General features: G+C 44.1%; 1 protein-coding gene across 1 annotated transcript in view; it reads right to left on the bottom strand.

The window, feature by feature from the left end:
* The window catches only part of LGI1 (leucine rich glioma inactivated 1), a 34,700-nt gene that overhangs the window by 19,314 nt on the left and 1,190 nt on the right, over positions 1 to 14,196 (bottom strand). Inside the window, exon 2 of the mRNA XM_082222089.1 lies at positions 11,834 to 11,932. Within this exon, the coding sequence (XP_082078215.1) occupies positions 11,834 to 11,841 (8 nt within the window). The 5' untranslated portion in view covers positions 11,842 to 11,932. The remainder of the gene's footprint in view (positions 1 to 11,833; positions 11,933 to 14,196) is intronic.

The following is a 14,196-nucleotide window of genomic DNA, read 5'->3' as shown; positions in this document are numbered from 1 at the left end:
GTATTTTTGGCCTCCTCCTTTGGGATCTCTGCACCCAACTACTCCCATGAGCCCTCTGCTGGGGCTGTGGTTCAGAACACACAGACATCCCATGTATCACTACGGGGTTGTTAAGCAGTGGTTGCACAATCCATTGACTTGAGTACAACAACACATGATGGAAGCAAGTCCAACACTATGGCAGGTAGGTAGTCAGGCTCTTGCCATCTTTTTTGGAGGTTGGGACTTGTATAGAATTGAGGTGCTGAAAGTGAACCTGTCAGTCATTCATGGCCAAGGGCAGGCAAGTTCCTTTAGGAAGACAGTGAGGTAGCAAGCAACTAGTAGTTGAGCAGAGAGAAATGACCAGGATATAAATAATCTCCCACTGTAGAATGTTGCCCAGAGAAAGCGTGCAACCATTCTGGAAACTCAGTAACAGGAAGTGGCCCAGGAATGGCCTTCTGCTGTCACTGGATCTGCCAAACTACCTGAAGTCCACTAAACTGACCAACAGTCATTTCTGATGCAAGGAACAGAGTAATAAGTGCAGTGCTCAAATTATTGCTGAGGGGCTTTAACGAAACACCACCCCCTGACAATGCTGAGCTCCCCTTTACTGCAAACACTGATCCATGGGACTCCCTGCTTGATTACTTTAGTGCCTGACATGTAAATGCATCAGCCAATGTCTGTTTTCAAACTGAAAATGTGTCTCTAATGAAAATAAGAGCCAGGACAATAGATTTGTCGTGGTACTAATGGCCTATTTTTAAAAACTGCAAACTCTGCTCAGCTCCCAGTGGCTCTGGATTCCCTTTAAGTCTGTTGTCTGAGTCTTAGGACAATGAGATGCTGCAACTTTTCCTCATTTAACCCCTGCCCCACGTGTCCAGCTTCTGCACACATCTCCCTATACCCATGCATTATGCAGTAGAACGCAATGCCTTTGTTCATATTTTCCAGCCCAGCACCACAAAGCCCAAAAGATTACTTCTCACAATCTGGTTTAACCACAAGTCTAAACATTGCAATGGTTTATTTTTATTACAGGGCAATAAAAAATGAACTTATATTCCCATTCCTGCCAAGCCGGGTATCTGCTTTGTATTCTCATCAATCTGTTTATAAGATTATGTGGGTTGTATGGATATTTTTTTTTAATGGCTCACTCAAGCTTCAGCTGTGGAAATCTGGTTTCCCAATTGTCAGTTCAATCACTGTGACCTCTCCAAATCTTTGGGGGAAGACAACCTTTCTGTTGAGGCCCATGTCAAGATGCCTGGTTGATTTCCTCCTAGATTTCCTCTCCTTTCCTCTTTCTGCTGGAGAAACAGGTATGGATTGGATTGAATGGGCCTAGGCACAGGTCACACTGGCAGCAGTTTACACAGGAATCCCTTGTGAGTGCTAAGGATCTACTGCCAGGCTCACTGTCATAGAGGGTCGCCACCTGCTCAGCTGGACAGTTCAGGAATTACAGCTTTGTATCCATTTTGGTCTAATGTACATATTTTTTGCAAAGAACATTTCACCTAATATAACACAGTGGTGTGTGTTATTTTCACCAATATATGCTTTTTTATGCACCCTTTACCTGGTTTATGCAGGGGGTTTTGCACACATTGCTTGCCTGAAGAATCGCATTGCAAAATTTGGAGAATTGCGAATTTCAAAGGATGGCTGTTTTGCAGCTCCCACAATGTTTCAGAAATGTGTATTAGGTGCATTTGTCTTTGAATGTGAACTGAATCAAATTTCCCCTGAACATCCCCACCAGTGGTGAGTCAAGTGTGGTAGAGGAGGGAAGCTTCACCTGGATGGAAGGTGATGGACAAGAGGGGCCAGGTGAACATATGGAGCTCCAGGCAACTGTTGCCAGGGAGACTGGAATCTCGAGGACAGGAGAGTAGCAGATAAACAGTAGCGGAGGTACAAAGCTGAACAGGGAATGTTGCTTTATTCCTTTAGAGTGGATTTATTTGGGGATGGGCAGAATGTGGTCAGAGGCTCGCAGCAGGGCTTGGCCTAGAGACAGGGATGGGGAACCTGATGCCCTTTAGAGCAGCCCTAGAGCAACATGGCCAATAGTGAAGGCGTTGGCTTCTAAAGGCCACAACACTGGCTAGGCGTGGACTGAGAGGTACAGCTTCACCTACAAAGGACCAGAATGGCTATGAGGAGAAAAGGGAACCAGCAGCTGGGCATGCATCATTGCAGGACCGTTGCATCACTGTGGAACCCTGCCAGCACCAAGCATCACTCCATTAATACAGAAACCCAAAGTTCCAGCATACGGAAGAGTAAAATGCATCAAGGGTTCTGAAAATTGTCCTGTGTTTATGCTGAATGGAACTTCAGACCATACCTTGGCCGCAAAGGATGGAGGAACAGAAAGGAAAGCAGCACCCAGATCTATTCAGTCCCAGCCCCAGTGGTGCCTGTTTCTCCTCTAGGACTGGTTGAAGAAATATAACATGAGACCTGCTGGATCAGACAAAGGGGCTGTTTGACAGGCCAGCATTTGGCTTGCAACACTAGCTGTCAAGATGACTATGGGAAGCTCACAAGCAGGTAGGCATTCAGCTGCCTTTCTGGGTTGTTTGTCCTCTCCTGAATCTGGTAGCGAGGGGTCAGACTCACCCAGCTTCCCTTTGCTGTTGATTTCCATGCCTGATGACAGGTCAGGAAAAGAAGGATGCTTCCTGCGTGGACCATTCCTTGCACACATTTTCAGTAAACCAGTATGATCCCGTTCTAATTTCTACAGCTTGTGTAAGTACCTGTTCCCTTTAATACCTTTTCGTGGGGTGGGTGGGTGGGTGTGTCAGATATAACAGCAACAGCTCAAAAAAGGTGCTTGCACAGAGGTTCCTCATAGCCTGGACTTTATCTTGCTCCATCATCATTTCAAGCTGATAGCAATCCATGGAGCAGGGCCAGGTTCTGGCAAATTCTAGGGTTGATTAGGGACGATCTCTTCAGCACTTTGGAAAGCAGTGGCTTTTTCTTTTGTGGAACAGCATACCGACAGCCAGGATTTTCACCAAACTGAAATGAGCCCTGCTTATTCTCCAGGCCAGTCTGATATTTTCATCCTCCAGTCCATTCTGATATTGTAGGTGGAGTTCAGCCAATGCATTAAATCAAGACCCCTTAAACCCAGGCTAAGAATAATGGTAGTGCACCTGAGCTTCTGGAGTGCAATCCCCTTGAAAAAGCCACTCATCACTGTATTTCCTCAATTTGAATTTTACTGTATTCATTTTGCCTTCTGCTGCTCTTATTGTAATAGCTAGGTGGCTACTGTAGCCTGGCAACAAGAAGAATGCCGTCATGTACATTCTGCAAAACCTATTAAGACTTAAGATTCCACCTCTCATCATGAATTTGAGCGTTTGCCATACAGCCTCTTTGATGTACAAATCCTGACGAGGCATACCTTGGTTACTTCTTGCAGCAGGGTGGTCTGAAACAGCCATTAGAAACAAAAGAAGGTGGAGTGATGCCAGGCGACTCCTTGGAGACGTTAGCTCGCTCCTTTCAGTATTCCAATTCACCTCTTTGCCCGGAAGAAAGGAAAGATTTCCTCCCGCCCACCCAAAAGCAATCCTGTAAACTAGTAATTTCCGGGCCCAAGGCAAGTTCCCAAATAGGTAAGTTTCCAAATGTATAAAATAGCAATTATCCCAGAACAGTTCCACTTGCGAAATGATTGGTAAAATCTGGGCTAAGCCCAAAACGAATGTATTCCTTTATGGGCAGTAAGTACTGCTGCTGAAATTCTAAACTGACACAGCACAGATAGACTGCTCCTGATATGTGGTGCTCTACAGTGAGTCAGCTCAGAAGCTGTGTTGCTGCTACCTAATCAGCAGTAGCTAGACAGAATCACATGCCTTCAATTCATTCCTCCTGGCCAGCAGAACTCAAGGGACGAATATGCTTTTAGGCAGAAAGCAAAGATCCTGTTGCCTTCACTATGCTTCCCAGCAAGCTGGCATACGGCTTTTCATTTACCACCTTGAGTACATACAATTGCTCAAAACTGAAAAGATCCTATATAACGTGAGACCCATTTCATGTCCCAATATAGCTTGCTTCAAGTTATGTGCCCTCTTCACTATTCCCTCTTTATACTACGGTGTAAGAGATGGACTGTTACATTTGCATTATTTTAAATGGTTTTACTTTATTCGTACTTGTCTGGCATGTCTTAAATTAAAATAATGATGAATAGTATCCAGAAGACATTAGAAGATTCTGATTGGCCAAACCTGTCACACAGTATTATTGGCTATCCCAGTGCTGTTTGGAATTAGGTGTTACGTGCATCTGAGAGTTAATATAATTGCTTTTGGCAACTGCTCTGCCAGATGAACTATTTACAACACTAATGGAGGAATAAACACATCAAAGCAAGAAACCCAGCCAAACCTTCCTCTTTGTATATAAGAACGTTTCAATTCACTTTGTTAGGGGTATTTTCTAGGTGTTCGAACTTATTTTAAAAGTGCTGTTGTGGATTCATCTGTCTTTTAACCAATTAACTGATTGGCTAACACTATATACATAAATTTGCATAGTATCAAAAATTTGACAGAAGGGCATTGGGTCATTTTTGAGATAGGAAAAAAAGTGTGAGATAACTTAGAATTAGAAATAAAAGCTACCACCCATTAGTAGGAGGAAAGGTGATATTTAATATCTTGCTTTTTCCATGTTCCATCACGGTATAATAACAGAACAAAATAGCCTTGGAAAATAAATTGGCATGTCCTTAAATTGCACTCAAATTGTATCCTCAGAGATTAAAATTGCCCACCATTGATTAATCTGCCGATTAAACTGGTGCTAATGAAGCTAATGCCTATTTTCTCAGATGAAGTGAGTGCCATTCAGCAAAAGTGCCTGTGGCTGTAAATGTGACAGTCCAAGCGTAGGCAACATGGTGCTCTCTAGATATTGTGGACTAGGACTTCCATCAGGGCAGCCATCATGGCTGGTGGTGTGCAATTAAGGGAGTTGTGGTCCAAAACACCTGGAGGGTGCCATATTGGCTACCTCATGATAGTCTTTAAGGTGCCACAGAGTTGCTTTTGCGAAAATCAAGGCACATGCCTAGTGTTTCAATCTACCATCCTGAGTGCACAGAGAGCAGAATGGCTCCTAGAGTCCTTCAGTATCATGGCGAGCTCCCAACCTGAAACCTGTATCACAGCCCTTTGGTGGTCTACCTCCCCCAACAAGGCTCCTCTTTGTCATGGACTAGCCAGATGCCAAGGAGTGGGAGGAGGCACCAGCTGGGGAACCTCCAAGGGAACCCCCAGACGAAGAAGGCTCAGAGCCTGGCGATAGGTGGTGTGACGACAATGAATGCTCAGAAGGTAGAAGAGGAGGCACACTGGGAGGAGAAGGTGTCGGAAGCTGAAGAGGAAACAGGGTTTAGTGAGCAAGAAGAGACTATGGCAGAGAGCAGTCCAGACTCAGAGGCAGGAGAGGAGTGGGGACAGGAGACAGTGATAAGGAAGGTGGCTGAAGAATCTAGGGAGTCTCCCCCTGCTGCTGTGACAAGATCCTCTCCCCCCCCCCGGTTTCCCAAAACATGTAGAGAAATGAAGAGGGCAAGGCAACAAGAGGCAAGATGTGGAAGCCTTAGGCTACTGGGGAAGGAACCAGGGATGGAGCCTTAGAGAGTGGTGGAAAAATGGGGACCTTCAGTCCTCACAACTGCTTCACTGGGGCAAGACCTACTGGGAAGGGTTGCTGCGACCACTAGGACTGCACTGTTTTGTTTCTTTGAATAAAGAGTTAATGTCACTGACATTGGGTGCTTTAATGTTTTATCGCTGGCTCCAGCTCCTGACACCCTCCATCAGCAAGTCCCTATGAATTTTCCTGGAGGTGGCAGAACTCCAAAGTAGGGCCAGGCTGCAGAGCTAGGCTTCCTTTAAATGCCATGCAATGGCCCAGCTGTACTGTTGCCCCAGGGCACTGGGGGAAATTCATAGGATGGCTAGACTGCCTGGCATTCCAGGTCTGAAAACAAGAGCTAAAGAGTGGCCAAAGGTAAGCATCAGCAGTGGACTTTGTTGGGGCGCTCACAACTGTCTGAGGGTGCTATGCGCTGGTGCCAACCCTCACCAGTGCAACTTTCTCCCCAGCTTCTGCATGCCAAGGACCCAGGTAAAACCAGCTGCTGGAACATTTGAAGGAAAAGCATGGAGAGATTCTGCTGAACCTGATCGTTCTACCTGAGCCTCAGGGTTCACATGGAATAACAATGCTGCACCATGCGTCAAGGCTACTGGTGAGGGAAGGGGTGAGTTAAACTGGGCCCTGTGGGAACTGCTTCACAGTGTTCAGCACTGAGGCCTTAGATGTTTCAACTCAGAAGCTGATTGCCATTGCTAGGCTGTAAAAACCGTTACACAGCAAAGATTTTTGAGATCAGAAATTCTCCCTGTGAACCTCTGCTGGAATTCTGAGTTTACATTCCTAGTGATGCTCTTGTGAAGTGTTCTGTTGCAAATGCCAAATTCAGACCAACTGAGGCTCTGTTTTACCTCAGCCACAATAAACAAAATAAACCCTTTTGAAAGGGATTACCCTTCCTACTGGCGCAACCACTAAGATCCACTGCCAGAAGAACATTTCGACTTCTTGCCAGATTAATTGGGGAGGCGAGGGGAACATAGCCTGGAGCTCTCCTGAGGCTTAACATCCATTAGGGTGGTGCAGGTCACATCTAATGTTTAAATTAGACATTTGTACTATGGATGATCCTCACTGGCTATTTGATGTGAATTGTTCAAATTCCCGGGTATTAGAAATCTATCTTTGCTGTGACACATGTTGTTGTTTAGTCGTTTAGTCGTGTCCGACTCTTCGTGACCCCATGGACCAGAGCACGCCAGGCACTTCTGTCCTCCACTGCCTCCCGCAGTTTGATCAAACTCAAGCTAGTAGCTTCAAGAACACCATCCAACCATCTCATTCTCTGTCGTCCCCTTCTCCTTGTGCCCTCCATCTTTCCCAACATCAGGGTCTTTTCCAGGGAGTCCTCTCTTCTCATGAGGTGGCCAAAGTATTGGAGCCTCAGTTTCACGATCTGTCCTTCCAGTGAGCACTCAGGGCTGATTTCCTTCAGAATGGAGAGGTTTGATCTTCTTGCAGTCCATGGGACTCTCAAGAGTCTTCTCCAGCACCATAATTCAAAAGCATCAATTCTTCGGCGATCAGCCTTCTTTATGGTCCAGCTCTCACTTCCATACATCACTACTGGGAAAACCATGGCTTTTACTATACGGACCTTTGTTGGCAAGGTGATGTCTCTGCTTTTTAAGATGTTGTCTAGGTTTGCCATCGCCTTTCTCCCAAGGAGCAGGCGTCTTTTAATTTCGTGACTGCTGTCACCATCTGCACTGATCATGGAGCCCAAGAAAGTAAAATCTCTCACTGCCTCCATTTCTTCCCCATCTATTTGCCAGGAGGTGATGGGCCCAGTGGCCATGATCTTCGTTTTTTTGATGTTGAGCTTCAGACCATATTTTGCGCTCTCCTCTTTCACCCTCATTAAAAGGTTCTTTAATTCCTCTTCACTTTCTGCCATCAAGGTTGTGTCATCTGCATATCTGAGGTTGTTGATATTTCTTCCGGCAATCTTAATTCCGGCTTGGGATTCATCCAGCCCAGCCTTTCGCATGATGAATTCTGCATATAAGTTAAATAAGCAGGGAGACAATATACAGCCTTGCCGTACTCCTTTCCCAATTTGGAACCAGTCAGTTGTTCCATATCCAGTTCTAACTGTAGCTTCTTGTCCCACATAGAGATTTCGCAGGAGACAGATGAGGTGATCAGGCACTCCCATTTCTTTAAGAACTTGCCATAGTTTGCTGTGGTCAACACAGTCAAAGGCTTTTGCATAGTCAATGAAGCAGAAGTAGATGTCTTTCTGGAACTCTCTAGCTTTCTCCATAATCCAGCGCATGTTTGCAATTTGGTCTCTGGTTCCTCTGCCTCTTCTAAATCCAGCTTGCACTTCTGGGAGTTCTCGGTCCACATACTGCTTGAGCCTTCCTTGTAGAATTTTAAGCATAACCTTGCTAGCATGTGAAATGAGTGAAATTGTGCGGTAGTTGGAGCATTCTTTGGCACTGCCTTTCTTTGGGATTGGAATGTAGACTGATCTTCTCCAGTCCTCTGGCCACTGCTGAGTTTTCCAAACTTGCTGGCATATTGAGTGTAGCACCTTAACAGCATCATCTTTTAAAATTTTAAACAGTTCAGCTGGAATACCATCACTTCCACTGGCCTTGTTATTTGCAGTGCTTTCTAAGGCCCATTTGACTTCACTCTCCAGGATGTCTGGCTCAAGGTCAGCAACCACACTACCTGGGGTGTACGAGACATCCATATCTTTCTGGTATAATTCCTCTGTGTATTCTTGCCACCTCTTCTTGATGTCTTCTGCTTCAGTTAGATCTTTACCATTTTTGTCCTTTATTATGGTAATCTTTGTACGAAATGTTCCTTTCATATTTCCGATTTTCTTGAACAGATCTCTGGTTCTTCCCATTCTGTTGCTTTCCTCTATTTCTTTGCATTGCTCGTTTAAGAAGGCCTTCTTGTCTCTCCTTGCTGTTCTTTGGAAATCTGCATTCAATTTCCTGTATCTTTCACTATCTCCCTCGCATTTTGCTTGCCTTCTCTCCCCCGCTATTTGTAAGGCCTCGTTGGACAGCCACTTTGCTTTCTTGCATTTCTTTTTCATTGGGATGGTTTTAGTTGCTGCCTCCTGTATAATGTTGCGAGCCTCCATCCATAGTTCTTCAGGCACTCTGTCCAGCAAATCTAAATCCTTAAACCTGTTCCTCACTTCCACTGTGTATTCATAAGGGATTTGACTTAGATTGTATCTTACCTGTCCAGTGGTTTTTCCTACTTTCTTCAGTTTAAGCTTGAATTTTGCTATAAGGAGCTGATGATCTGAGCCACAGTCGGCTCCAGGTCTTGTTTTTGCTGACTGTATAGAGCTTCTCCATCTTTGGCTGCAGAGAATATAATCAATCTGATTTCGATGTTGCCCATCTGGGGATGTCCATGTGTAGAGTCGTCTCTTGTGTTGTTGGAAAAGCGTGTTTGTGATGACCAGCTTGTTCTCTTGACAGAACTCTATTAGCCTTTGCCCTGCTTCGTTTTGATCTCCAAGGCCAAATTTGCCAGTTGTTCCTTTTATCTCTTGATTCCCTACTTTAGCATTCCAATCCCCTATAATGAGCAGAACATCCTTCTTTGGTGTCACTTCGATAAGGTTTTGTAAGTCTTCATAGAACTGGTCAATTTCAGTTTCTTCAGCACCAGTAGTTGGTGCATAAACTTGGATTACTGTGATGTTAAAAGGTCTGCCTTGGATTCGTATCGAGATCATTCTATCATTTTTGAGACTGCATCCCAGTACAGCTTTCGCCACTCTTTTGTTGACTATGAGGGCCACTCCATTTCTCTTACGGGTTTCTTGCCCACAGTAGTAGATATGGTAGTCATCCGAACTGAATTCGCCCATTCCCGTCCATTTTAGCTCACTGATGCCCAGGATGTCAATATTTATTCTTGCCATCTCATTTTTGACCACATCCAACTTACCCAGGTTCATGGTTCTTACATTCCAGGTTCCTATGCAATATTTTTCTTTACAGCATTGGACTTTCCTTTCGCTTCCATGCATATCCACAACTGAGCGTCCTTTCGGCTTTGGCCCAGCCGCTTCATCAGCTCTGGATCTACTTGTACTTGTCCTCCGCTCTTCCCCAGTAGCATGTTGGACACCTCCCGACCTGAGGGGCTCATCTTCCAGTGTCATAACTTTTATATGCCTGTTGTCTTTGTCCATGGAGTTTTCTTGGCAGGGATACTGGAGTGGCTTGCCGATTCCTACTCCAGGTGGATCACGTTTGGTCAAAACTCTCCACTATGACCTGTTCATCTTGGGTGCCCTGCTCGGCGTAGTTCATAGCTTCTCTGAGTTCTTCAAGCCCCTTCGCCACGGCAAGGCAGTGATCCATGAAGGGGGCTGTGACACATACTTAATGCCAACTATGGAACAACTAAATCTTCTGTAATTTTTTTGTATCTTTCTCACTTGCAGGAAAAACAGGCTGTGGCAAGCTGACTTGACATGATCTTTGGATAAAAGATACGACATATTGGAGCAGGGAATATACAGTGGTGCCTCGCAAGACGAAATTAATTCGTTCCGCGAGTCTTTTCGTCTTGCGATGTTTTTTGTCTTGCGAAGCACGGTCCATCGCAACTGCGCCTCTTCAGGCGGCTTTAAGAAAAAAGCACAAGACGTTTTCGTCTTGCGAAGCAAGCCCATAGGGAAATTCGTCTAGCGAAGCAACGCAAAACCGAAAAACCCTTTCGTCTAGCGAGTTTTTCGTCTTGCGAGGCATTCGTCTTGCGGGGCACCACTGTATATCCAAACAGTGGCCTTTCCTTTGATATTCCCAAGCAGTGATTTTTTTCCTTAGAGAAAAGGGTGCTGGAATGCAAAAGACCCACCACAGAGCCCAACGAGGATCTCTTTGAGCTGAGGGGGGTAGTTCCCTTGCCAGCCAGAGGCTTTTTGAGGCTGCACTGCAGCTGATCAGCCTAGCAACCTCCCCCCATTCCTATGCCTTGTGTGAGCCAGAGCATGGGGCATGGAGAAGCTTCCGTGCCTCAGCACAGCAGCTTAAGGAGCCCCCACCCCAGGCCTCTCTGGCTCCGGAGCAGCTGGGGGCTTGCTCAGCTGAGGCACAGCTTTCTCATGTGTCAGCTATTAGCCGGGAGGCTGAAACGCCTCAGCAAAGGCTCACTGTGCCTCTGGCTCACAAAAAGCTCACAGAGGATGTCCCCTTCAGGCTCTGGGGAGGGTCTCCTCGTGAGCTGGAAGCACAGCGAGGCTTTGCTGAGGCTGGTCAATCTCTCCTCAAACTTCCAAGGTCAGCTCAGAGGTGCTGGAATGCCGTTCTGGAGAGTTCCAGCTGAAAAAAAGCCCTGGACCCAAGGAAGGATAAAACCCATGAAGACTTATTTTTGGAACAGATTGGTCTAGAGATGGGCAAACACAACACTGTCAATCTGGGGCCACAGACCATCTTTAATATAAAACAAAACAACAGAAAATTCTTTTGCACATTCTTAAGTCACAGATTCATGAATGACTTTTTTTTTAAGGAAACAGAAGACAATATTTCAGCATTTTGTTTATGCTGGTTGTTTTCAAATTAACTTCTTGAAAAATAACAAAATTGTAACATAGTCCCTCTATAACTGAATAACCTAAGAAATCTAGGATCTATTCAACCATTTGTCTCACCTATTATGAGTGTATTGTTTGCAGGACATGTGCATCACCTTACTGATGAAAGTGTAAAAAATGGAGCCACTGAAAACACAATACAAAGCTCAAATATGATTTCCCAATAAAATTCAATAAATTGAAGATGTCAGAACATTCCAGAGGAACAACACAAAAACAATGCCATAAGTAATCTAATATTGCAGTTAGTATAATTAAAGTGTCTGATATGATACTGTGCTTTTTGGGTGGTGGCCCCATGATTGTGGAGTATTAACCTATACAATATTAGGCAGGCCCCATTCCTGGATATTTCCAAACAGAACCTTTAAAAGATCCTTGCTAGTTAACTGAAATCTTTTCTTTCAAAGTGCCATGGGGTCTCTGGTATCTCCTTTAGGACTTTTATTTCACCTAGAAATGAGGTAGATCATCAGGTGCCATTTGAAGTGTCTGGGGTGTGTGATGTGATTTTTAAATCCTGGAGAACCAACAGTTGGAACTTACAGGGCCATGGTAACTGGCTGTTGATCACCTGTGCCATCACTATCTTATTTCACCAGAATCCAGCAGCTTTGTTTGCAGAATCTTTGCTCAAGGTCGTACCTGTACTGGAAAAAGTTCAAGAAAGAGACAACTTAGGAACAAAAATCAATAGCAGAATATAGTGTTCTCTATTTTGGTTCTATGGAAATATTTTGCTGAAGTCATTCTAAGACACATTTAGATTAGAATAAGAAGAACCATCCAGACCCATGACTTTTGGACACGGGATTTGGATGTAAGATTCATGGCCATTGAGGCTGTCCTACATGCAGATTTAAGACCAATCGATGGGGATGTTAGTTGTTAAAGCTCGCCTTAGTGAAAGATACAAGGAACAACTGTTGAGACAGAGATGAACATTCACTATCTCCACTCAGCTATTTCCAGAAGGGTAGCTATGTTAGTCTCTTGCAGCAGAAAACAGGGAGTCTTGCGGCACCTTAAAGACTAACAAGTTTATTAAATGTGTTATCTTTTAAGTTGCCACAAGACTCTTTGGGGTTTCCAACTACCTGTTTTATCAGCAGTATGTGGGAAATGCACTGCCTTTAAAGGGAATAGATATGAGACAGCACCCTGGGCATGCTTGCATTTTCCTGAAAAGTGACTCATCAACCTCTTCTTCATGGAAATCTTGGGACCAGTTTTAATTTATAGATATCTGAGATCACAGAGTATAAACAAGAAAATAAAAAGGAAACCCTAAATGGTTCTCCGTTACCAGTCCGATAGATAGCATACCTTATTATTTATCCAGCACTACTGGCTTTTTAAACATGGTTTTCACAAACACACACACAAAAATCTTATTTCTCAGCAGCTGAAATTGTCACTGTCTAGAATTTCACTATCTTGGAAGTTACCTCTTGCCTACATATGTCTTGTATAACAAGTATAATGAAGAATTATAAATCTTCTCTCCTTTTACGTGCACAAAATGTGATTATGTTGGCCCAGTTGCTAGACTTATATCAAGATTCATTCATACAAAAATAGACTTTTAGTTCCTTGGGAGTGGGATGACAAAAGAGGGGAGGGAGGGACTGGCTTTTATCGCCTGGTATGTATAAATTATTTATTTTGAGTTATTTGAATAATTCACGTGATGCCACTTTTGCAAGCACTAAGTTGAGTTCCTTTAAAGGAAAATCACATCCATTATATAGTGGAATATATATTAGGGGTGTGCATTAGCTGTGTGTATACCCAAATAACAAGGCACATCAGGGTGATTCAGGGTAGTCTTTCATGTTACTGAGTTGGGTTACACCAAAGCAAGAGATCTCAAGGTGGATTAGGGAATTCCCAACCTTCCAAGTAGCTTTTCAACAAACACACAGCCTTTTCCTCCTCCCCTTTGCTGAGAAATGAAATCAAGATGTCTGGGAAAACACCCAGAGCTTGAGAGGAGAAAGAAGTGGAATTGTGCCCCCTTCCCTGTCCCCATTTTGACAGAGAGGGGGAAGGATGTGGATTGTCATTCCCCTTTGAGTTTTGGCTATGACAGCAGGGCATGAGACAGAGGTAAGAGACTGAGGTAGCCTGCTTCTTTCTCACATAGCTGTTTCCATAAAAAACATAGCGCTCTCCTTTTTTCATGGAGGATGCTTCCAGGAAGGGCGGGGGAGCAGTGAGAAAAAATCATTCTCCCAGTTGTTGCTTTTTAAGATATAATGAAGGTAACATCATCCAGTCTGCACCTATTTGTCTGAAATTTGACAGGTTTTCTACCCAGGGGCACCTCCCTCATGTCTACAGTTTCCAAAGGGGAATGCACACCCGAAAATAGCAAAGCTTTTCATTTCAGAACAACCAATGCACCTTTATTTCTGAAATTCGACAGACTTCATCCCTTTAGTATGCTGGACCATGCCTAAAATGTGCATCCAATTCTGGCAGATAACATTTTTTTACAAAAAATTGTAAAAGTTCCCTGAATGGGTATGCATGGAACTTGGCAAGCTCCATCCAAGTCAAAGGGGCTCATTTGCCTGCAAATTCCACCCACTTAGGTAAAAAAAGGGGGGGAACATGACCACCATCTTTAGGTTCCCCATTATAGTCAAAGGGAGCAAAACAGAGATTTGGATGAACAGAAATGAACCTGAATTGAACTGGAATGACAGAGCAGATCCAAAACAGATCAGGCTGCTTCGAAAAACTACAGATACAGACACAAGGCAAATATTGTGGTTGCAGCACACCCTTAATATATATAAACATACAGAATTATTTCATTAAGAGACGTCTATGATCCATCCTTGAAAACATTCCATTTACTTGAGAATATACTTTAACAAGACTATAGCTGAATAAAATGTGGC

Source organism: Podarcis vaucheri (genome assembly GCF_965113315.1).
Source record: "Podarcis vaucheri genome assembly, chromosome: 5".
Classification (NCBI taxonomy): domain Eukaryota; kingdom Metazoa; phylum Chordata; class Lepidosauria; order Squamata; family Lacertidae; genus Podarcis; species Podarcis vaucheri.
Note: the sequence above shows the minus strand (reverse complement) of the source record. Positions and strands in the feature narration are given on the sequence as shown.